Here is a 25,274-nt window from a genome sequence, read left to right as displayed (position 1 = left end):
TTTGATTTTTTACCAGTTTCTTTCCCCCATTAAATCTAGATAATTGGCAGATGAAGGCCAATACTGCCCTCATGTGGAGAACTACAAGTAATGCAACAAATTATGCAAAGGCCTGAGCGATTTTTGCATAATCAATTTAAACTTGTTGCAACAAAAAATGATGGATGGTAGCTTTCTTTGACAGGTTTTCTGTTATAGTTTATTTTGTTGGCAGAAACACATTTCTTATTTATAAATTTTATTTTGTTTCCCTTGAACCGCAAAAATAAAGTAAATGTTTTGTAATTTTTTGATTCATAAGTGATAAAGAAATAAACAAATGGTAATCTCAGAAGAGTGCAAACTTCTTCTCACTCTTTTTAAAACAAGTACAGTAGCTAAAATGAATCCTGCAAAACATTGATTTTGTGTAAGCTTAAATGTATGGACACATGTTGCATGTGCATTTAAATATATTTTTTCAAATGATTTGTACAAAATAAAGCAGAAGTAGCGTGTCAGACTTCGCATGATGAGTTTAATCCAGCTGTGAAACCCAAGTGCCTTATGACCTCAGTAAGAACAGGAAGACACAATAGGACCATTAAGGACAAAGCTAAATTAAGATGCTTTTTGGTACAAAAGAAGGATTGTGGGTTGTCAATAACCAGATAAGAGGAAAAGGACCAAAAATGTAACCAAGAGACCAATCAGAAAAACAGTGCAGTAGCAAAAAACTCCTTTATTGATGGGAAGCTTCAAACTCTACAAAGATTCAACTTATTAGAAAAAAACAAAAAGAAAACCCTTACACTCAAACTTCACTGGATTTGAACCCAGAACCGTGAACGCTGCATGAAACAGTCACAAGTGTTTGTCAAAAAATTTTATTGAACAAAAGTATCTCAATTCTCATCGCGTTGTCAGTGATACAGTACCGTAGGTTGGATCTTAATATATGCACCTCTTCATATTTGAATATATACATACAGTGGAGACAAGAATTAAATAACAGTGCTCAATAACATTCAGATATATCGTATAAAAGCTGCGGACTCCGTGATAAACACTTCCATTGGTAAACAAACACAGAACCGGGTGGATGTTTGGTGTTGCTAGATTTCTGGATGTAAATCAGATGGTGGCGTATTTGGTTTCTTTACAATGAAAGATGATTTCATTCAACCGAATACAAGCTAAACCAGAGTTTTAATCTGCTACTGTGCTGTACCTGTACAACACGGTTATTGGGCCCTCTGTTAAAGATGTGTAAAATAGAATATTAATCTTATCACAGCAAATCCTACTAAAAGGTTATTAGAACTTTTTAATGTGTTTTTTTCTTGTTAATCTGTGCATCCAGAAACATTTTCCATTGGTCAAATTATGATACCCAGGCCTAATTTTCTTAGCCACTCAAGAAAACATTTGAACTTCTTATTCTGTGGATAAAGAAATTTAAAAAATCCCTCAGTAAAAGAATTTTTTTTGCTGAACATCACCTGTGCCAAAAATCAGCTCCAACATTTCTTATGAAATAAATATAAGTTTTAAAGCGTAGTTAAGTTTTCCTGTCTTGATCTCAGTGTCAATAAGCTTGTAATGACCAAGTGAAGATTTCATGTTTCCATTGGGGATAATGACCATTTCTCTTACTTCAAAATAGGAAAAGGCAAGAAAACATGTCATTTTGTTAAAGTAGATGTGTGTTGATCAGACAAGTCATAAAAGGATGACAAAAAACAAAGCCACTCATCTAAATGTGACCACAGAGACTGAGAAGTGATTAAAAAAAATAAAAAAATCACTAAAGAACTGTGACAAACACAGTTCTGTTACTATCCCACTTTCTGTAAAGTAGGATAGTAAATAAGGTAAAAAAATAAACCCTCACCTTTAAAAAATGATTTCATTTTCCTTTTTGCACATCTTAAGCAGTGATGCCAATAAATGAGGAGCATCCAGGATGTCTAAATACAGCAAATCGACACTAATTTTACAATCAGGTGCGACTTTAATATTGAATAACTAGTTTTAAATATTCAGGCCTAAACAGAGCTGAAGTAGCCGCTAACCAGGGGTAAACTTTTAGGGACGGAATAAGAAGAAACAGTTTTTGGAGGTGCTAATATATGAAATTACTTTGATTTATAAAGATAGCGCTCTAAAATACCTATCCCTAAATAGACTTCTGTTCGAATCGGCGTTTCATTTAATTATTACTGATTAGTCTTTAATATACATTTCCTGCAAAGTTATTTGTAATCACAAAGATACTATCAGAAGAGGTACTTTCTTTCTTTTTCCCCAAACAGCATCGCCATCACAGAAACAGTGTAGTTGCTCAGGAAGCATTCCCAAAACAAAAACAAACAAACAAAAGATTTTATTGTTGTTCTTCCTCATGTAGCTACAGACACGTACTGGAGAACACAACGGCAACATGTTCAACTCGACACATCAAAACATGAGCACTGAGCTGTGGGTTAATCAGAGAGTGCAGCGCAGACCTGGAGCCAGCAGTAAACGGGTACAGGGTGGCACGTTTGGTTACATGGATCAACATTCAAACTCTACAGGAACTCTGAGGTCTCCTCTATTGCACCGCCTGGTAGAAATACTACAGTGAGTGTTTTTTTGTCCAGATTTAAAGTATCACTAGCAATTAACTGTTTGGTAGAAACAGAAAAAGGTGGCATTAACAAAAAAACCAAACAAAAAACAAAAACAAGTGAGTGGAGGAATGGTGAAAATTAGAGGAAAGAAAAAAAAGGCAAAAGTGATTCTGGTCACTTTGTGAAAAAGTAACTACAAAACATGAACAAATTTAAATAAGCTTTAAAAAAATAATAATAATAAAGTGAGTTCACTAACAAGTGGGTCTTGATAGACTAAATGAAACATGGGCTGCGATTAGACGTGACAGAGTTAGAGTTGGCCCCCACTGAGGTCCGAGTCCCTCTTTGAACCGGTGAGAACGTCCATTCTCCCCTGGGTGAGTTAAGAGCAATGGTGGAACTTACAATGTGCGTGCTAGTAAGAAGACGTTACGTATGACATCAGAGGGAGAGCTCAACCCCCCCCCCACCCCCCCAACAAGGCCTCAGGCGTTCTGTTAGCAGCAAATGTGGTCACTGCATGTTATCACATCCAAGAGAACAGAGGCTCGGTACACACTGTGTTCGCCGTGTGGCTCAGTGATGGCCGTCTGAGGGTCGTCTGCAAAATACAGCAAAAAGAAACCAAGTTTGTCTGGTTTTCACTTGGAAAAAAACAAATCCAGGAGATCTGAGGATCTGGATATGGTACAGACGCCACAGCAGGAGGGGTCCAGAGCTAAGGCTTGGGTTAAGACAGTTGGGGATCATGTGTGTGTGTGAGAGAGATCCAGTGTAGGTGTGTAGATCACAGCAGCGCCTTCACCAGGTACAGCTTCTCTCCGTGATCGCTTGTGTAGATGGGGGCCTTCTTGTAATGCTCCACTAGTTCATCCATGGAGCTGAACCTGCGCTGGCCGATGCAGTACACCCCATCTGACAGCTGCACTTTAAAGTGCTTGTTTTTCTCTGCCGCCTTCAGGGACACGGAGAAATCACTGGGCTAGAAGACAAAACAGGAACACACACATTGAGCAAATTATGATCTGCCAGCAGGGGGCAGCATTGTGTTCATAATAAAAAAAAAAGAAAAATCTTGTGCTATAACTCAAAGGTTTAAAAATGCAGTTTTACAACTTTTAAAACAAGTTAATCAAAAGGTGAAAAGTTTCTTTCTATTAAGGCCATAAATATTAAGCACATTTTATTTATTCAAATTTTTTTTCCCAACATTAAAGGGATTCATTGACACTAATCAGACAGGAAATGGGCAAAAAGAGTGAAAAGAGGGAGACGAGATGCAGCAAAGGTGTCAGGTTCAGGAATCAAACCCAGGACAATGAGGATTACAAACTCTGTACGAGAGACGCTCACTAACTCCACACCACAAAGCCTCCTGAGCTCATTTTAGACCTCTAAAGTTCATCTACCGAGACTAAAATAGTTTCCTCTGAATTCAGGTTTACTAAATACGAGTGGAGTCGGTTGCCATGCAAATCTAATGGCTCAATTAGAAAAAAATAAAGAGAAAAGTCAAGCAGAAAATAAGAATACCCTTTATGTATGCATACATTAAACTGCTATGTAGGAATTATGAAATTACTGAGCACTAAGTATATTTCAACATAAAATATTAAATTCTGCACTATTTAGATAATTGTTTATTGGTGATTAATCAGTGTGAAAATGAAGAAAAGGCAGAAATATGGTGCATTAGTTGTATGTAGCCACGTGCAACAGCTTGTTTAACTGGAAAATTGTACGCAGTCGGTACAAACCTTACTGATTCATCTGCAGCCATAGCTACATGTCAACAACCTCAATCATGTGTGTGGAAACATTGCTGGAAGCAGATGTAGATTAAATTCCTGCACCTCAGTTACATTTTCATGTGATTCTGGACCATCTTTAAAGTCATTAATATGCTTCTTTCACTGTATAATATGTGTGCAAATTTGCCATGAGGATTTAATTAAGCTTTCTAATTCTATTAAAAACCTCGTCAGCATCTCCTATATGGTGCCATGACTTCACCTAAGTGACTCACCGATGACTCGCTGTCTCGTATGAGGAAGTCGCCCTCCTCTCCCCGTTCGTTGAGTATGCACTCAGCCTCGTGTCTGGTGATGTTGCCGTAGTACCAGTCCCTGCCGGCAAACCTCCCCGAGCGCGCCGGTCCCGCATAGCGGCTCTGAGGGGAGCCCGACGTGGTGGAGGGAGGGCCGGGTCGCTCGTCCAGCACCACCACATAGTTTTTAGGCACCAGGCCCACGACGCCACGAGAGTTCTTACACCTCCACCACTCTGGGTCGTTCTCCGGCTTCTCTATCACCTCCATGATTTCTCCTTTTTCAAAGTTAAGCTCCTCCTCGGTTGTCGAGCCAAAGGGGTACAGCGTTTGGACCAGGTGGAGGACAACGCCCCGATCGCCGGCGCGGCCGTTGGCCAGCAGAGTTCCCTGAGGTCCGCCGAGGTAACCCCGCGGGGAGTCCCCCTCTCTGTCGTCCACCCCCATGAGCTCCTCCTGGACGTAATTGGAGGGGAACCAGCCGACGCGGCCGGCCTGACTGCCGCGCCACCAGCCGTCGCTGCACTTCTCCATGACGACCACCCTGGAGCCTTTGAGCAGAGTTAGCTCGTCGTCTCTCTCTGCCGTGTACGCAAACTTGACCACAGCAGGGATGTTGAGGTCATAGATCCTCTCTGCGGCGCCGACCATACCTCCGCCCCCGCTGCCGTTGGAAGGGTACTCTGTGTCTGAGCTCGGCGTAGGGGAGGCATCACGCGCACTCGTCTTCCTCTTACTCTTTCTCAAACCTGTGCACCAAAAAGGACAACACCTTCAGTTGAATAGTTTGGAAACACCGGACATAACTGTATCTGTGATCTTAACTCCTTTAGCAATATCTTAAATGGCCAATCTTAATCACAAAATATAATTTGATTTTGTTTGTTTAAGCTTTCCTTTTTCTGGAAAGAAGTAATGAGTTAAGAACTGACTGCCCTGCATTCAAGAAGACAAGCAGGACGTCCGTGGATATTTTTGTTGTGAATATATTGTTTTAGGTAGAAACAAAAGTCTCATATGTCCTGCAGAGTGGCTAGTTTTATCTGTATTGAAAATTTCAAGAAGTGTTTTTTTTCCCCACCATCTTTTGGATCAGCAGAATACTTTTTAGGAGTCACCACTTATCAAATATGACACTCCAGCATCCAGTTACTAGACGTCTGAAGACGCCTTTTGATGAGCTGCTGCTAAAAACGCAAGCAGACAAACGCAGACAAAAAATCATCGTCTTCGTTCACAACTTCTCCTTCTGTTCCCTGATTGGCCGGGTTGAAATTCTACCGGAGGGAATCCAAACGAATGGGAGAAAAAGATTTAACAGAGTTGAGTTGTACCGAATCCTGGGGCTTCATCAGTAAACTAATCCGGGGGGAAAAAATTTATAAAATAAAGATGCAGGCGAATTGAAGACTGTATTGGCATGGGTCAAGTCAGCTATTTCTTCAAAACTGATCAAATGTAGTTTTTTTTGTAAACCACATTAAAGTTGAGTACATGTGTCAATGCTATTTCAGTTATTTTTAATGCTGTAGTCTGCATGATCTCCCAGTTCATATGTGGTTCTCTCTCCAGCTTCTTCCCACAGTCCAGAATCATAACTGTTGGTTGTAGGTACGAGTGTGTGCGCATGGTTGTTTGTCCTGTGGTGCCCTGCGATGTACTGGCAACCTGTCCAAGCTGTAACCCACCTTTACCCTAACAAACCCTGGAGATTGGCACCAGCTCCCTTGTGACCCAGCAAGGATAAGAAAATTGACTGGAAATCAGTATTGTCCAATATTAAAATATTTACAAAGGTTTCTGGGTCGAAAGAAGAAACTCCTGACCAGGATATCCTTCGCATTCAATATGAGGAAGACTTTGTTCTTATAAGAACTTTTGATTAATGATCAATTAGAAGAAAACAGAGAAACTGCTGAGGCTTTTGCGGCAAGATGACCTGCACTGGGCAACACACGCCTTCCCCCACAACTCCTACAGAACAAAACTAGGGCTTTTCTCTACTTGGCATTCAGCTGACGACATCTACACACCACATACACCTCCATATAAACCCAAAGGTTGAAAATAGATGGAGCACAGAGGGAATGAAAAGTGGAGCAGGCACCATGGGCTTAATAATGACAGGCATATCCAGGATCAAAGTCAGGCCCTGCCTTACCTGCTTCTGACTCCGCCATTCATGTTCCTTCAAAGACGAGTCTTTAAACGTGTTTGAACACTTCACTGGGACTCAAACATTGTTGTTTTGTTTTTTTTTTGTTGTTTTTTTTTAACTCGACTGAACATAAACTGAGGAGGTCTCCTCTTCTTCCTCACATGGATGTTAAGACAGTAATTACACGCAGCACGGCTGTCGGCATTTAAACCATTTACTTGACGGCTGAAGCTGGTGTCAGTGGAAGCTGGTGTGTGCTGCTAACGACTGAAGAGGGAGAAATTTTGACAGCTCCTCTCCCAGACTCTGCCGCAGAAATGTCACTGCTGAACAGAGCATTTACTTTGTTTGAAAATTGCAGGGTTCATGCAGAGTAGCATGAAACTTGTTGGCAGAGAGTACGAGAGAGAGGAGTGTAGTGGAGAAAGACAGCGGGTCTCTTGGCAGCTGTTCCTCACACACACTGGAGACCAAACACATCAGAGGCCACAGCTGACAAAAATGCAAAGGAGGACGATGAGGTAGGAATAGCAAGCAGCGTGTGTTTGTGTATATCACTCATAAATCTGATATTTATGAGTGAGGAGAAAGGCTGACATCTGGGACAACTTGAGAAGGTCAAGGAAAGAAAAACTAAATAAAACGACCAGGGTAATGCGGTTGAGAGATGCTTCATGCCTCTGAGCCTTGCAAAAAAAAAAAAAAAAACACCTGTATCTCCACACATCTCTCCCCTACACACATTTCCACTTCAAGGCACCGGTCTTGCCTGTTAGAGCGGCAGTGTGACATCTTCTCTGAGCCTTCATCTACCTCTTCATCTTGTGAAAGGAGATGTGATTTTTAAACCCAGAGGGCTTCAACTCTGGGGGAAGTGAGCTGATGAAAGGCTCAAAGTTGCAGCATATTGCTTCACTCTTTTGCTTCCACTGAAAGGCAGCGGGGAAGTGACTGTATTAAGCGGGTCCTTGCAAAATCGTACCACCCACCAAACATGTGTCCGCAATCAAAAAACCCCAACAGGACCCTGTAGTGAAGTGTTAGTTTTAAAACAGCGGGTGATGAGGTTTAAGGGCTCTTTGAGAGTGAATCACAGGTGAGATATGTGGTCTTTTAAACATCCCCTCCAGCAGCGTGGCTCTGTTTTTAATCGAAGGGCTGTGAGGGAGGTCTTAATGCCCCATTGTGTGTAAAGTCGGTAAGGCTGTCAAAAGGCTTGCGGAGTTAAAAAAAAAAATAGAAAAAAACTACGATGAGTGTTGGAGAACCCAAGAGAGGCTAATATATTCTCTCAGACTAGGAGAAATTTTGGACAAAAACTGTCAAATCTATCCAGTCAAAATGTTGGATACTAATGACCAAAAATGACTTAGAGATGAAATCTAATAAAAACTTGGTGAGACAAAAGTATTACTCTAAGGGTGTGCAAACTTAAGTGAAACCTCAAAATGGCAATTTTTTCCAGTTTGTTTTTTGTTAGTTAAATCATATTTGACTACTTCTACAATATGGGTGAAAAAAACTTTGGAAAGGTCTTACTTTGTCTTACACATAATCATGGTTACCCTCCAGTGCATTATAAGCCTGCCGGGCCACCAGGCTTTACTTGGGCTCCCACCAGGCTATGCATTACTTATTTATTCATTTATGTTTTCAAATGTTTGCATTTTTTAAGACTTTGTAGTCAGTATTCAAGCATTAATCTTCCAATAACACACAATTATCAAGCGATGTTTTTAACTTACCCGTCAACTTTAAACATTTTTTAACGACTAACCGGCTTAGCAAGATTCATGAAAATTGTACTCTTTTAAAAACTCAAATAGGCATAAATTGAATGTTCTATTTAGTTTTACAGGTGAGCATTGACCTAGTTCCAGCAACTATTAACACAACTATGTTTTGTTTTTTATTTCCAAGGAGAAGAAAGTGGGACACCGAGCAGCAGGCAGCCATTTATAGTTAAGACTCTGTTCAGATGGATGCTGATGATACAACTGCTCTAAAAAGCTGCATACATGGAGAAGAGAAGCTGCAGAGAACAGAAAATAGAGGGTATCAAAATGCTCACTGAAGAGGATTAAAACAATGAGGGAAGGGGGGGTATGGAAAAGTCATCAAACTCTCAACCAATCAAGTTGTCCGCTGAAGTGTGTGCGTAGTTTCCATTATCACCTGACCCTCACCTATTGCTCATCGTGAAAGTGTTCTCGCCTATTGGATTTTCACAGGCTTTTAACAGGAAAGAGCTGCAGGCAGGAAGGATGCTGCCCAGACTGGGATGGAACGGAGCCATAATGTTGTAGTCGATATATAACTCAGTCAGAGAACGGGGGGAGGGGTGATCCATCATTCCGATACAGCCATTAGGTGCCTGATTTGTCCTGCAGTATAACTACTGATAAGAGAAAGGCAGAGGTCCACGGTGACCAAGACAGGAGCTGATAAAAATGGCGCTGGCGTGGAGAACAGAGGGAGGAGGGCTTCATCCCTGTGACCTCTGGTTAAGGTGATCGACTGCAGCAGGCTGCGTCAGGGCGGCCGGCATGCAGCTGCAGCTCCCCCTCCGCCCCCCGAGGGTCTGGATCCACAGAGCAGGAGAGGTGAATACATTAAAACTGACCTCGATCCACCTCTCTCCGTCACCTCCGACTACAGCTGCCTTTACAAACCACACACTTATTGCTTGTTTTACATTCAAACTGCTTTCCACCAGACATTTCCATTTCCTGTCCAGGTTCCTCTTGTCCCTGTTCCCAACCATTCTGATAGCGGAACAGGTATCCCATAGTGAAGCTGTCAAAACAAATTAATTTCACTGTTTGCTTTGCTACCCATTAGTAGATCAAAAGAGCAAGTTTTTATATTTTGCTCCCTTGACTTGAGCATCAAAGATCAGAAAAAAAACAAAAAACTAAGTGCTGCCATTTAATTTGTGGAGGATGTTGGCTGGGGGTGACATCTGTGGCATTTGTTCACTTCAGAGGGAAAACATCTGAGTGGGTGTTAAAGAGCGCCATTGTCCCAAATGATTTCTTGCCTACATTTCCATATTCAAAAACTTGCAAAAATGAATTAGGGCACAATCTACCTACAGGCCAGAGAATTATTTCTCCCACAAGACGTCAAAATAAACCAAACTTTGTTTTAAAAAAGTTAACAGTTGGATGCAAGACAATGTAACCAGAGGGCTCATTGTCACATAAAATATCACAACCAATCAGGATTCTTACAAAATTGATATTTCTCTAACCATGTCAGTCTCTTCATAAAGTATGTATGCAAAAGTTTATGATTTTACTGCAGATATTTTTATGTCAGTCAAACTTTATACCATCACAACCCAAAGAGGCATTTTTGCCCTCAGTCCATTTGATAAAACTCATTTGGAGCTGCAGATATTATCCGGACGCTTTAACAACAGGACTAATAATTTTGGATAAATATCTACTTTGTTGTCAATCTTAAAAGCAGACCATTTTATTTCTGTTTTAGAAGTTTTAAATTTTTTTAAATAAAAACAACTTTTATTTTATGTTACAATGCGATGTTAACATTTGTGGAAAAAAAGCAGCTTCCAACTTGACACGACAATATATATATATATATATATATATATATATATATATATATTTATTAAGGGTACTTTTAGTTATTCTGTTAATTCCTTTAAAAAAACCCAGTATAACTTAAATTAGTTATATCTATTTACAAAAACATTAGTTGGTTCTTTATCATTTATCATATAAAGGACCATTGTAGAAGATCCAAAGAGCCACGGAGGGACATACAGATGTGTTGTCAGATGATGATTGATGGAAAGACAAAAGGATTGATGGATTATGGACAAAAAAATGGATGGACAGATTGATGATGAGTGAACAGACGAATGATCGATGGATAATACTTTGAGTCAGCACAATTGGGAATAAATATATATATATATATTAAAAAAAACTATACACAGTGACAGCTTTCAGGACCACTAATGCACTGCACACCTGTACGCTCTGCTTTCAAGCAAAAAATAACAATAATTATAAAAATATGTTCTTTGTTTCATTTTCCTTCTGTAGATTCAAAGGTTTTAAACATAATTTAACAGTGGGATGGAAATTTCTTCCTTTGATATAGATAATTGGTGTCTTCTTTGTGCCTGAATGACAAAGTCGAGGAAAATTTATTGCACAAAGGAGACGTCTCTTTGAATAATCTATCATCTGTCGTTACTTTCATTGCCAGTCTATAGAAGGAGGGCTTCTAGTTTCCTCTCACTTAATCGGAGAAAAGTAGAGACTTCCTTTCACATACATAATACACACTATTTTCACCCCCTTAGCTGAAAGCTGTACCCACACAGAGAGACTAATATATTCAAGTCATGGCTGGGGACACTGAGCGACAGAGTGCTGACAGTTGAGAGCAATGGCCGACTCAACAGGCTCCCTGGAGAGACTGGTGACAGCTTCCAGCCAGGATAGAAACACAGTGAGAAAATCGTTTTAGTCTTTATGAAAATCCAGACTAAAAAACAAACTCACAGAGCACAGAAATATCTCATCTTAGTCAATGTGGGACACAGATTTACTGCTTTTGATGAAAAGCATCTCTACACGTTACTAGTGATAATTCGTGCACTCAGGGGACCTCATTCTCTGCCGCAGCCGGGAGCAGAAAGCCTCTTACCCAAGGTGTCTTTGATGTTCCTCACCAGAGAGCCTTTCTTGCGCTCCACGTAGTTCGACGGCACGTAACCCGTCTGGTTGGTGGTGTTGCGGACACGCCACCACGTTTTCGAGTCGTCGAGGAGGTAGAGGCGCTCGTTTTTACGGATGTCAAGTTCCTGGTCCTGCTGGGCTACGTAGTCCCACTTGGCTACAACAATCACCTCCTCTGTCATCTTTCATGGAGTCCTCCTGGGGAGAAGGAAGAGGAGTCACAAATCAACGACAAACACATGATGCCGAGCAATCTGAACATTTAAACACAATCCGACTTTTTCTCGTGACAGAAAAACAAAAGCTGACGACAACAGACTGAGTTAATAATTTATCAGCTATAAATTACTGCATTTCGATGGTAGCTCCTGCAAAGGATTTGCCATGTTGATACTGAACAGTAGTCTGAATGGACAAATTAAATATTTGGTTTTTAGGAAACTTTTTTTTCAGCTTTATCAATGAGGCATCCCTCATTCAAACACAGAAGGGAGTTTTCTAAACTTCTTCGCATCGTGGCCAAAAGCTTCCTGGTAAGTCTTGGAATTTTATAAACTAAATGAACACAAAGTAGAGCACATTTCCAACATGGGAGGAAGTAGATTCATTGTTGTTAAAAGAATTTTACAAATGAAAAAAACCTAAAATGTCAATCTTCAGAGTTCACCCTAGAAGTCGATCTGAATGTAATTTAATCTGTATTAGTCTGCATGAAACATGGTGGTGGCAGCATCATGCTGCGGGCACACTCTTTAGAGTTGCAACTAATGATTATTTTAGTAATCGATCATTCTTATTCTTGAAAATAAAAGTAGTTTAATTATACAGAACTACAAATATACTAAAAGATGCAAACAAATAAATACCTTTGTTTAAAAAAAACAACAAAAAAAACCCACATAGCCTAAAATGCAATAACATACCATTGTTTCTATGTACGCTTCATTATTTGCAGTAAAGGAGTCATCTGCAGCTAAAACAATACTTCCAAAATCAACATCACAATAGCCCGGCGCTCTCAGCTTAACTTAATACAGCTTCAAGCTAATCTGTCAACTATGTTTTGGATTAACTGATAAATAAATGGATAGCAAAAGGTGCTTAGTGAGAGTTAAAAAAACTGATTTTGAACCAGGTAAAGCTAAAACTTTGCTACTTGAGGAGTTTTTGGTAGAACTTGTTTACAGACAAAAATGGTTTTTCATCTTAAACATAAAATGTAAATTTTTTGTGCGGTTTAGACTTAATTATATATTTTTTCAGTCTGCTATACTCAAGTTAATTACAAAATCAGTTGACAATTATTTCAATAATCGACTCATCACAATCTTTTCCATCTGACGTTGATCTACTCCCAAGGTTGGTGGCTGTAACAAGACTAAATGAGGAAGGGCTTGAAGGGGGTGAATACTTTATCGCTGTGTTTGTGAAGCTCAGCGCTGCTGTCACAAGTAAGAAGTCATTAAAAAATGATCCACACTCATCCCCGAGTAGAATTGCTAAAGTGCTTATCCCTGCTCATGCTGGGTATTAGTCCGGATAAACCCAGGAAAGGTTTCCAGTATATTATATAACCAAGATAAATGTTCATGGTAATATTTTGAGCATAAACTGGCATTAAAGCCTTTAATTCCTTAAATAGAAATTATGGCAGCATTTCATACACGTCTAACAGTGAAGCCCAGTCGTGTCAGAAGATACCAGGTAACACCATTAGCTGAAAGCATAAAGTTTAATGGCAGAAAGCGCAACTACAGACATCGAAGCTTCTACAAAAAGCTTATTTTGGCAGAAAGCAGCACAAACACACCAAATAAATCAATTTATGTGCTCTCGCTTGTGCAGAAATACACAAACACACCTTGCTTGTTGGGGGTTTGGTTTTTTTTAGACAGTGCAGTGAGCGATTACATGCTCTATTTCACCAGGCTTTGAGTAAGGTCATTTGACATGGGTCAACTAGACCACCTTCCTGTTCAGGAACTGTAGGCTTGTGTCTGTGCATGTATGAGTAACGTCTGCTCTGGGATAACCTCACACAATAAATGCCACCTCACGGTATGAAAACAATCTGACCGACCCAGATTATATTTAGCTCACCTTCGAGGTGCGAGAATAAAAACAAGAACATGAAAGGATTTAATTACTTGTAACAAATCGGTGGATACTCAGTACAACAAACAGCCACTTTCTCAATGTTCTGCCATTGAAGATAAGCTGTAAAGTTAATAAATGTGTGATTTTTTTTATGAACAATTGTTCTTTCAGAGCAATAAATGAAAACCTAATCTCAAGCAAGAGTATGACTAGCGATTGAGACGTTAGGATGTGGCTGCGAGCAACTTTAGACAAGAGTTAAAAATAGTCTTCCATATAAAAGGGAATAATAGATATCCATTGAGTTTTTTCCGCCATGTTGAAATGATCAGTCGTTAACTGATTCAAACAGAAACCCCTGCAGTGGTTAAAATGGAAAACAACATTGATTTGAGTGCACAGAGAAGCATGTGGGTGAGAATACCCATTAATATTTAGTGTATGTGAACAATAGATAGTTTTACACAGTCTAGACAGGGTGAAAAATGCATATTAGCCTGCAGCACAGAGGCAAGAAGAATGTTTGCTTAATTATTTACATTTTACTCTTCAGTGAAAAAAAAAAAACAGGTAAAAGCTACTCTGAAGAAAAATGACTCACGCCATGACACGCCAAGAGTTGCTTAAATTAGACGCTTTAGAAAGATCCCATTAGCGGAGGAACGATTTATATCTTCTGCGTAGATTACTTATTAATACATGCTAATAGCAGCAGTGGAAAATGGTGCCCTCTTTGCTCAACCACAGACATTTATCTCAGTTTCACTTAGGCCTCAAGCGCAGAGTCAGAGATGACTGGGAACATTCCTGCTGTTATGGTCTCAACCAGTAGCTTGTGTCACTGCAGGAGAATGCCTAATGGCTGCTCTACAGGCGCTCATGTGCAACAGTTTGCACAGAAAATGTGCCCCTGCTTGCCGTCACTAAAAGCTGTCAAACTGGCTCTCGCCTCGCAGGCCGTGACAGGGATGGCTGAGAGGAAGAGGAGGAGGAGGAGGAGAAGAGTTGTGTAACACTGAGGAGTGTGTGCCAAGTTTGCTACAAGTTAAACAGCTCGACTTTTCAGGATGTGTGACTTTTTTTTATTTTATTTTTTACTACAACAACAAAGGCAGCGGAAGAATTGAGGTTAAGCTGGTTAGGTTGACGTTTAAGGAGGGGACAAAAGCAACAGCTGGGATTCTTTAGAATCGGGGAGGAAAGTGGATCAGAAGAACGGATTTATGACAAGATGAGGGACGGTGACGTCAGCTCTTCCAGGAGGCAGGAGGTGTGTGGTCTCTGTTACTCAGCCAGCAGAAGCTGGATAAGACTGGATTACAACTTTCTGTCAGTTTTACAATGTTTATTCCTCCTTTAAATACTTTCATGAAATCTGAGAACCACTTCATTGTTACAGTGCCTAGGATTTGCATAGCCGTTAAACACCTACTGCAACCCCAAACTTTTTTTTTTTTTCGTTTGATTCCGTTATATACTAGCAAAAGTACTGCACTACTCCAAAGTGCAAGGAATTTTTTAAATGAGAAATTTAAAAAGCATTGCCTGCATTTATAGTTAGCCGCTTCCTGCTGCATTTACAAGTGTCGAAGTCCGGGTAATGACTACTGTTTGATAGTGTAATCAGGTTTGATCAAAAGATTTAACCTAAATCACCACCAAACCTGTGAGGAGAAAGTAGCTGAATTGGAAGCAAGACCAGAACATTTCCTCTCGAAAAACTGTTTTCATTTTTTCCTTTCACTTCACTCTGTTCTTATTATTAAGCAGTTATTTGGCACGAAACACTAAAGCGCTACCGCATAAGTTACTAAATTACTTAACAGATTGTTGCTAGGTAACCAAAGACAGAGTGAGTTAACTGATGCCACCAACCTATCTTAGCTTAGCTGGCCGAGAAAGGTTGAGCAGCTAAAGTCTTTCATCTGCCTACATTCCCCAGAATGCTGTGCATTTCTGGGTTAGAGTTCAGCGAAATTATTGAATATTCTATTGGTTTCATAATCTATCGATATTACTCATGTGCCTATCACAATATATTATTGATTTAGTGACCTGTCTCACATTTTAGCACCTACTATTTTATTATATTTACAGTCTATATCTTGTGTACTGATGGTTTATTTTTCTATGCAGTTTATTATTTTCAGTGAATACTATGTCTGAAAATATAGTATTCCTCTTGGTGATCACTAGAGGAGACAAGGCTTTACTTGTCTCCTCTCCAGACTAAGGGTCATTTGTTTGTTTTAAATAAGGTTTTTAATACACCAGTACCAGTTACACTAAAGACAGGTTTATAGTGGCACCAATAGCGCCTTCCCTGCATCTGCCTGTTGGCCTCACATGCTATTATGACGCCTGAGCATCCACCTCCAAATTTTTGTAACGTTTTACATTTTTTAAACACACAAACAAGGTGGGCCGCTCTACTAACGCCTCAACCAGCCAGCTGGCAATGTATGAGCCATACATTTTATTTTGCATGTAAAATGTAAACTATTATACATGCAAAATAGTTTACATTTTGCATGTAAACCACGCAAAAACTATTTGCATGGTTTACAAATAGCATGGGATAAACCTGCTAGACATGAACAAAATATACAGTACAGACCAAATGTTTGGACACACTTTCTAATTGAATTCAATTAGAAGGTGTGTCCAAACTTTTGGTCTGTACTGTACATAAAACCTTTCAATTCTTTCTACCATTGTGCCATTTTTTTAGTGGTTTAAAAATATTTTGTTTCTTAGCATGATTTCTCACCATGACGATGTCAGAATGTGACCTTTCTTTAGCTGTGATATTAATTTCTGCATCTTTGACAACGTTGTTCTGTATCTGCTACTCTAAACACTCAGCAATCAACCCAATGAACCTTACCAAGCTCCACCCACAACCGACCCACATTACCACAAGTCTCACAAACAAACCTGGCAACGAGCTGTTTCTATGTAAACATGACTCGATTAGTGCATCTACGGATTTTCACAATATATCAGCTACTACAATGGACAGAGGAACTAAAGTTCATGTCATCATCTGGGAGGAGGTTACTGGTTTCTCAGTCACAAACTGGTTGCAAACTTGAGGTCACCAGGTGTCAGTCAGTTATGGTAGATCTGAAATTTGGTTTGATGACCTCAATGTGAGAAGCTACAGACTGATAGAAGGAACCAAAGATCTCTGTAAAGGTAAAGGCAAATCTTCTGAAGGTGGGATATAATTAATTTAATTTCACAAAATTACAGCGGTAGAAGCAATTTGTTTGTTAAAATTTTATGAAATATATTTCTTCTATTTTATGTTTGTTGTGAATGACGTATACTCACAAACGAACGAGGTAATTAGTCCAACGTTTAGAAACTACAGCGGCTGTAATGCGCCACAGCGAAGGTAAACAAAGGTAAAATAACCCGAACAGGTGATCAACTCAAAACCACTCTTACCTTTTTACTCTCTGTCTCTCTTTGTAGTTTAAACACACCTGTTACCGTGGCAACCGCCTGCGCCCCGCAAGACGAGCAAAGATTACGTTAAAAACATAACATTCAGTCCGTTACGATATCAAGTTTCCAGGCTTGATATTTATTTCTCGATTAATAATCAGCGCTTCCCTGAACACAGCAATGGTTGATTGACTAGCTGTACTTGGTGCTAGGGAGTGGCTAACACGAGTAACTGCTAACATAAAATCTTTAGTGTATGTCAGATACAGTACACATTGCATATTGAATGTTTAGATAACGTAAGACAGTGTAGCAGACAGGCTTCAAGGTGTAGAAGTTGTATCAGTACTGTCATTATACTGTACTTAGCTAAAGGGAAGCGTGCGTTTGTGAGACGGCCACCAACGTGACCACGTAGAATGGGCATCAGCCAATGAAAAGCGGCCCCTGTGGTGAGGTCCACGAGAGAGCTCCTTCTGACTTCCTGATTCACTCACATTAAGGCAGTCTGAAATCTATCTACAACAAGCCAAGAGCAGTGAAAGACAGATCTGGTTATGTTAAAAATAACATCTATTTTATGTGATTTTATTTGCTGCCTTTTTAGGGCCATGTAATTACTGGTCGACAAAACAGGTGGTGAAGAAAAGCGTTTTGCTCACTGGATGGTAACCAACAAATTTGGATGAAGTGGGTTAAAATAAATAAATAAAGGAAGGATTTACAGCTCAAACTCCTCATGACCCCCTGTTCCTCTACAAAGAGATGTTAAAAGAGAAAGATGAGCAACAGACTGCTGATCTGGGGTTCAACAACACTTCACAGCTCCCCTCGCTGACGGGGGAGCGTTCAGAGGCTCTTTCAACACTTCACAAAGAGGAAGAGAGAAAATAAAAGAGGATTATAAAAAAGAGGGAATGTTTAACGTGAAAAAAAAAAAGTTGGCAGAATTTTCTGTGTTTGGCATTTAGGTCAAAGGCTGCCAAATTTCAACCAATGAGAGATTATTTCCACCCCCCCCTATCCACTCTACGATGTTTGCAATAGCTGCCTCTCACAGGAAGGAGGCGGACTGCTTTACTCCCCATTGGCAATCGCTGTCGGAAACATTTAGAGCGAACTGAACGCACGGAAACAGGAGGAAGCCAAATTTGATGCAAGAGCCACCCCGGACAAGCGTTTTTGTGATTTAAAGAGCTCTAATGCTCGTCCTTACGAGATGATTCATCTCCGACAACAAAACCAGGCCGAGGCAGAGTTGGATACCTTTCACATGCACTTAGGGATGAAGATGTTATCCACATGTTTGCTGGCTGCTGCTATATTTCCTCGTACTTTGTGAGGCACAAAAAAAAAAAAAAAAAACATGGAACTGGAGTGTACACCTCAAAAGGTTTTCTGTCTGTAACGTTTACACATTAGCAGCACTTTTTTTTCTTTTTTTTTCCAAAAGCTCCTGAAACAGAGGGTGTGGTGTAAGTAGAGTACATCTGCCTCCCCATGATGTGGTTGTTTTTTACTCCTCTTCAGTCTCAGAGGACAAAAATAGGTGCTGTGCACATGAATGCCATCATATTAATAAAAAAAAAAGCTCACACCACAACAGGATGACATCAAAAGCATTTCTTGCAGTTAGATGGAAATAGGACAGAAAAACCACAAAAACTGAGCCAAGCCTGGTCACAGACAGAGGAGGCTTCTTCAGAGTCGGCTATTCAAAGAAAGGGGAAAAAATCTAGCTTCCTGGGGAAGTCAGGCATGTTTCAAGGCTTTTACAGCAAATCCAGACCAAAACCAATGAAATATATAAAAAGAGTATTCCAGAAAGAAGATCTGTCCTTCAGTAGGATTAGAAATTGTGAAATACAGAAAAAAAAAATCTTCTATCAACACAACTCATCCCAGAACTGTGATCCGTTGGCTTAAATTCCCCTACATGCTCACAGTTACACAGTGAAAACATGAAGCTTAGAGATTTATCAAATTGGCTTACAATTTGGTACATCACAACTGCAAAGGAGTTCTTGGATGTAATGTTTGATAGGATGTCATGTTTCAAATGCCATGGATGCAAATCCTGCAAGTCAATAATATATTTGGACTTCCCCTGCCTTCAATCTCCACACTGGGTATATTTTTAGTGACTGAGATGAAAACATTCAGAGTAGAAACTCAGAGAGGGAAGAACTTCAAATGATTCTGTCAGGATTTATTAAAACCTTTCTGTGAGTATGATGAGGAAAACAAATTAACTAAGAGCAATTTGAACACAAAGTTGACTTTATACAATACAACTTTTGTTTCCTGATTCCTAGTTTTAGTAACTAGGAATCATGATTCTTAAGTTCTGTTAATATGTATGTAATATTTATCATTAGTAATGGTTCTCAAAGTTGTGCTGATTTACCAAGAACAAATAATGATGGTTCCTCAGCTCTGAATGAGAGAATAATTACATAAATTTCTCTTGGGCCCTGATTGGATTATGTCTCAAATACACACAGACTTAAAGAAAAATGTCCTAAAAAGCATTTTTAAAAAACAAAAAAAAAAGTATAATTTCCATGTTTCCATGCTTTCAATGAGAGCAATTCCACTTTCATTTCCTGTCATCACTTCAGTCTGTCTCCCAAGAGGGGAAATTCAGATTCTTCAGTCGGTCTCAATGGGGGGAAAAATAGGCAGTTCATTTTTCAGCTGCACAGTTGTTCCCTTATGAATTTCAGATTTATCCCTTCACCCTTCAGTTCTAGATAGCTCCTTTTTGAAGAACTAAATCTCAGCCACACAAAGGCAAATGGGAGCCATAGAGTCACAGGGTGGAGAGGAAAGGGGAAAAGGATGAGCCAGACAGAACCAGCATCTGATTAATCTACCACCAATAGAATGATCACTTCCCAATTTTCAATTACCTGCATCACCTGCCAGATAGGTAATCATCTGATTAAACAAAATGCTGCCCTTTCTGGAGCGAGTTAAACATAAAGGGTAGATTATTGATGCAAAATAAAGCATTCTAATTCAAGAAACAATAATTTCTCAAAATGGAAATGAGGTCCCCTTGGGGTTGCTTTTGTGACCAATGAATGTTTTGGTATGTAACAAAAGCTAAAGTCAGGTAACGTTTGAAATGGATCTAAAAGGTCAACTTATACACCTACGGCAGCCACTAAACCACTCACTGATAATGAAACCAGTAAATCACCCAGTTTTCTACCCAGAAAGATCAGTCTGATTTGGATATAATTGAGCACATGCAGACCAGGGATTAGTATGCAAATGGTTTTGATTTGCAAGGAGCTTTCTCATCTTGAACAGAGACGACAATACATGTGTGCATCATCAGTTGCGATGTGTTTTGCAGGTAGTCCCTGGAGCTTCTGACAGTCTGTCAAAGCAGTGAGTGAGGATGCTTCATTCGTGCATTAGAAACAGAGTTTGACAGGAGGCGCCGGTGCAATAGTAGGGCATAAAGATGTCAAAGAACGGCGATACCAGATGTCACAGACACATAACGTGTCATCCTTCGCCATGTTGTGAAGAGTGTGTCCCTTGTGTCAGACGAAAACTGACATTACCGCAGCCGATAGTGGATCACTCAACTCCTGGTGCTGCCGCTTATGTGCTCTGGTGCAGTTTAGAGACGGCTCAGCTTTTCGCTAATCAAATCATTTACATGCCCATCACCGGTCTTCATGCAGTCCAAATTACATTAAAACCAGATCATTCCCTCTGGGTGTCTATGCTCAAAATTTTGATGAAGCCTTTTATAAGATTTAAAGTTGTACCCACAGGGTTGCACCCCACTAGTGTTTGCCATAATTTTTTTTGATAATTTTCCATAACATCCCAAACTTGGGCTGCAGCATATCTGAAAAAACTCAACCGGAAAACTGCTGCTTAATATTGTAAATGATGATATTGGTTAAAAATAACCAGAATTTCAAATTACTATTTTTCCAACATTACCAATTTCTTCACTAGCTTTAGGATCCGAGACACAAAAAGTTTACATATACTAAGCTCAAAGGCAGCTACGGTATATCCATCTGGTCAAAGATTTTATCAGCAGGCACAGTCTGAATGCACAATTACATGCACCCTAATAGCTTGATTTGAAATACAAGTATATTCTTAACATGCAGAGGGGGAATTCACAATATTTGAAATAAGATATTAAGCCAAATATTTAAATCAGGCAGTTCCTAGCCATTTTCAACACCAACATTGTGATGAACACTGCAATTTGATATATAATGCAGCTCTATTAAAACAATGTATTTCTGTTTTACTGTAAATACACTTAAATAGACCAATTAGAATAACTATTATGCATTAGTACAGACTGATACTTAAGAGTATATAATCACAGAAGATGGTTAAAAACATTTCAAATATCATGGATTCAAATTGTGGAATATGTTTTAGAAACTAATAGGAGGCTGATGTCTATTAGGCTAGTAAATGTCATCTACCAATGAGGGAAAAAAAGCAGTGAAAACCTAGATTGTAAAACTAAATTTTCTCCATCATCAGTAATACTGTAGCCATCATACCACAGTTTTTATGTTGTTAAAAAATAAAACAAATCAAGCAGAAATAAAAAGAAATGTGGCTAACTGCATCATTTTAAAATCCAATTAGCACATGTAGCTACATCTAAAAGGGTGCTGTGATTAACCTGCTTTTATTTTGGGCTCTGCCTAACTCTTACCTTTAAGTTTGCCTGTCATGCGTCTAATTTTGTTTTCCTCTCTCGGCTCTTTTTGAGCAGGTACAAATTGAGAAATTTGCAGTTTTGCCAAAACTTTGTGTCACTTCTCTGCCATTAGTCGATCTGCAGCTCATTCAGCCTCAAAGACGATTGAGCGCTGTTCAGGAGAAGAGTGTGAGCAGTGCATCCATGAGCTTGATTGACAGCACTAAACCCCTCCTCCTTGCTTTGATTGGTTGTTTTTGAAAAAGAGCAATGTATTACTGCAAGTGGCAGTAGGACCGTAGGGAGAAGTCAAGGGAGCTTGATTTTGATCAGATCATCTCTCATATTCTACTGTCAGGACCTGTCAAGATTTTTTTTTTAAATCTGAAAAAAATATTTTCCAAAAAGTTACATACTGCAGCTTTAATATCTTATTTCACCCAGAAATACAGAACTGCAGAAGTGCATAGCGTCCCAATTTTTAATAATTCCTTCCAGCAATGCACCACACTTTACTCCCCAGTATGATTGGATTCAAATTATGCAAGATTCTGTTTTGATTAACATGTTAATTTAAAAACAGAATGATGCTGCATGCAAATTTGATTCAATTTTCCACTACTAGGATTATATTAAAAGTTGATAAAAAGCCTTAGAGCTCAGAGATCTCAATAATTCCCAGTTTTTGTTCTTGTTTATAGGCCTAATTACAACTTAAAAACTTGGGATGTTTTTTCTACTGTTAACATTAGGTTTGTCTCTAACCTAATGTTAGAGACAAACTCTGGAACAACACAGAGTTTGTTCCAGTTGCACACCTCCCTGCACTCTAAATACATAATGTGACACTTCTACAGAGCAGCATGTTCTCAGGAAATGAAATAGCCTAATTTTCTGTACACAACCTTTTTCTACCTTGCAGACATGCTCACCAGCATAAGTTTTTTTCTGTCTTTTTTTTTTATTTATTTTAAGTAGTATTGTGGTGCATCTTGCAGGACAAAAGTAGAAAAGTGTAACGGCATAGTTTCAACAAACTGCGGATGTTTTTTTTCTCTGGTTGAATAGACAAAGCACTTGAAATGATGATGTGATTGACAATTAAATGATGGAGACGAATTCAAGGCAGAGTAATTCTGTATCAAATTAGTAGATTATTAAGAGCAGCTGAAGATGTTCTTTGTTGTAATAGAAAAACATCTCCTGTTTTACGGCAGAGTTTAAGATCTAAATGACAGGGTTCAAGTCTTCCTCAGTACAACATCCCATTTAGAGTTGAAATAGACATTTTTTGGTTAACTGATAGGATCCAACCTCAAAGACACACAAAATATCCAATGTTTATAATTCATATCTATAACTGGTTAACAAATGCAGTAATTTATACAAATGATACTGTTCAGGGTTCTTCTTCCTAAACTTATATCTCTAGATAGTTTCCATCCATGCAAGACAGATCCTGGGGAACCTACTCAAGTGAAATGGGCCTGGGGACACGTGTGGTCAGAGGTACTGCAGTGGCCAAAATCTTGAAACTCTTCACATAAGAGAAGTAATTACCAAATGTTCAGTCAATGTGGAACATCGTTTTTAGTTTAAACTTCTGTAAAAGTAAAATATGCAAAACAGATAATATTAAAAGTAATAAAAACTAAAATAAACCAGAGCTACACAATATTAGAAAACCGGACATATTGATTGCACCTGACCCAGATTTCCATCACTACTCCATTTTCCATGACCACAATGTTCCCATTCAACATTCCTGAGATTTATCATCTTGATCACCATGATCTACATCAGGTGTGTGCCTGAATGATTGTGAAAGTCCAGGCAAGTTGCTAAAATATATGATTGGTAACATGTTTTATATTTTTGGTAAATCTGATATTGTTGCCAACCAACCTAAAATAAGTGTTTTTAAATAAGAGTACTACAAGGTCAGTTAATGCAGTCTATTTTTAATGCCTTCCAACATGGTAATGTTTAAATATCTTATGACTTTATCCTAGTAAGTAAAAGCTTCCATTACTTGCGAATAAAATGTCTCTCCATTTCTTTGTCAGAAGTAAGAATTAAAAAGAAAAACAATCTTTGTGGTGATCGCTGGTGAAAAATGAAACCAGAAAACGTTCAATGACAACAGCAATATGAGAAGCAATGACCCAATTACACCTGATCTAACTAACCACATTAGCGGGACAATCTGGAGACAATTTGGAGAAAGGAAAAGCAAAGAAAGCGTCTTAGTTTACGAAGATGTAACCTCGTGGTGAAAAGAAGGCAAGGCAATAACGCACATTTACATACATCTGTCAGATTTCCTACAAGCAACCAATTTTGCAGGGATTTCTGTTAATGAGGTAACATGGGAGATGAACCAGATCAGCCATTTTTAAAGAATGCATAATTAGTATGAATTCCTTACTTGTAGCTTAAGAGATCAATAAGAAGGATCACAACTGCTGAAAATAACAATTTTATAAACCTAACGGGTGATAACGGGTGACTAGGTTTAGTTAAGTACTACCTATTCTCAATAGACTGATGTGAAAATTTAAGTTAACAACTATGAAGCAAGAAAACAATCCAGACATTCTCCTCTACATTTCCTATTTCTTCCTTGGGTAACACAAACCACAACAGACTAAAATTGTGGCTGGAGATTTACCTTCTCTAGCACTCTCTGCTCCAGTGACTCTCTCCCTACTCCTCCCTCAGCTATAAACCTGAATTATTCCCTTTGATCAGATTTTACCTTCAGGCTCCCAGGAGAGAACAGCCCAATGTTTTAATAAAAATGCATGAGGCGCAGTGTGATGTGATGCAAACCTGTTGGGCACAAATATAGAGATTACACAAAATGCCGTATGAATATTTTTGTATCTGACAACACTAATACGCAATAATTGTCCGCCTTTTAAGGTTAGACACTTGTGTTCCACCTCTGCTGGGACCAAGATTTAAAGCAAAGTGGTCTCAACGTTAACAGCATTTGCATTAATCCCATCAGTGCTCTTTGAAAGCGAATCGTGGGACAATAAAAACAAAACAAGTGGGATGAATCTTGTCGGTTTTTGCATAAATACAGTGACTGGGTCTTGAGTTTTCAGCCTTGAGAGAATTTAAACCTTAGACTTTAACCTGGTAATTTCCTGGTCCCAGTGGTGCAATAAAGTTACAGAGTTAGCCTTGTGTGTTTCATTAAAATGCCATTAAACTTCACAGTAAGCACCACCATGTGCCTAAATAACTAAGTGGTTTTCAAATAAGTAGACAGTATAATTCATTAAGACTTGTCAAGCTTCCCTTTAGATTTGTTGAACAGTTCAATGAGATTCGACTGATACGACCAGAAAAGATTTAGATCTGTAACATGTATACACAGTAATTACAAACTCAAAATGAGAAAATTACTGGCAATATGACGGGTGGAAGACAAAGGTTAATGAAAGAATTATCTTTGGTGATGACAATTATAGAAAAAACGTGAATTCTACTTGTT

The 25,274-nt window shown here is 39.0% G+C and overlaps 1 protein-coding gene across 2 annotated transcripts in view; it reads right to left on the bottom strand.

The window, feature by feature from the left end:
• Positions 1-2,350: 2,350 nt before the first annotated feature.
• nck2a (NCK adaptor protein 2a) overlaps positions 2,351-25,274 on the bottom strand; it is a 33,648-nt gene continuing 10,724 nt past the window's right edge. Inside the window, exons 1-4 of one of the 2 annotated variants that reach the window (XM_044131205.1) lie at positions 17,071-17,111; positions 11,489-11,718; positions 4,624-5,393; positions 2,351-3,579 (exon numbers count right to left, since the gene is read on the bottom strand). In XM_044131205.1, the coding sequence (XP_043987140.1) occupies positions 3,385-3,579; positions 4,624-5,393; positions 11,489-11,702 (1,179 nt within the window). In that variant the 5' untranslated portion in view covers positions 11,703-11,718; positions 17,071-17,111 and the 3' untranslated portion in view covers positions 2,351-3,384. Of the gene's footprint in view, positions 3,580-4,623; positions 5,394-11,488; positions 11,719-17,070; positions 17,112-25,274 lie in introns of those variants that run through there. The other variant, XM_044131204.1, reaches the window with a different exon arrangement.

Source organism: Gambusia affinis, linkage group LG11, assembly GCF_019740435.1.
Source record: "Gambusia affinis linkage group LG11, SWU_Gaff_1.0, whole genome shotgun sequence".
NCBI lineage: Eukaryota > Metazoa > Chordata > Actinopteri > Cyprinodontiformes > Poeciliidae > Gambusia > Gambusia affinis.
Note: the sequence above shows the minus strand (reverse complement) of the source record. Positions and strands in the feature narration are given on the sequence as shown.